At 30.4% G+C, this 408-nt stretch overlaps 1 protein-coding gene across 1 annotated transcript in view; it reads left to right on the forward strand.

Annotated features, from left to right (window-relative positions):
* LOC106875886 (allene oxide synthase-lipoxygenase protein) overlaps positions 1 to 408 on the forward strand; it is a 43,796-nt gene that overhangs the window by 12,893 nt on the left and 30,495 nt on the right. Inside the window, exon 4 of the mRNA XM_052971105.1 lies at positions 268 to 364. Within this exon, the coding sequence (XP_052827065.1) occupies positions 268 to 364 (97 nt within the window). The remainder of the gene's footprint in view (positions 1 to 267; positions 365 to 408) is intronic.

Genomic DNA, 408 nt, shown 5'->3' on the forward strand with positions numbered 1-408 from the left:
AAAAATATTTGTGTGTGTGTGTGTGTGTGTAAGAAGGTATTTGTTACCGAGATTTTTTTTTTACTAATTTTTACAGGAGAATAACTCCTTTTGTTACAATTCATTGAGAAAATCAACTTCCCATGAGAGTTGCATGTCTATTCGACCATGCTGAATGTCTGCATATGCGTTGATCTGGTTGTCTATATTTCTCTGTGTTCCAATAAATTTCATTTCGATGTTCAAATATTTACTTATGAAATATTAACATTCTCTACTTTCTTTTAGGTCTTTCTTCCTACAGACGATTGGGGCGTTTGGACTCTTGCTAAAATTTGGTACAATATGGCTGATGCCAATTATCATCAATCTGTTGTGCACTTGGGTATTATTATTATTATTATTATTATTATTATTATTATTATTATT

Source organism: Octopus bimaculoides, chromosome 10 (assembly GCF_001194135.2).
Source record: "Octopus bimaculoides isolate UCB-OBI-ISO-001 chromosome 10, ASM119413v2, whole genome shotgun sequence".
NCBI lineage: Eukaryota > Metazoa > Mollusca > Cephalopoda > Octopoda > Octopodidae > Octopus > Octopus bimaculoides.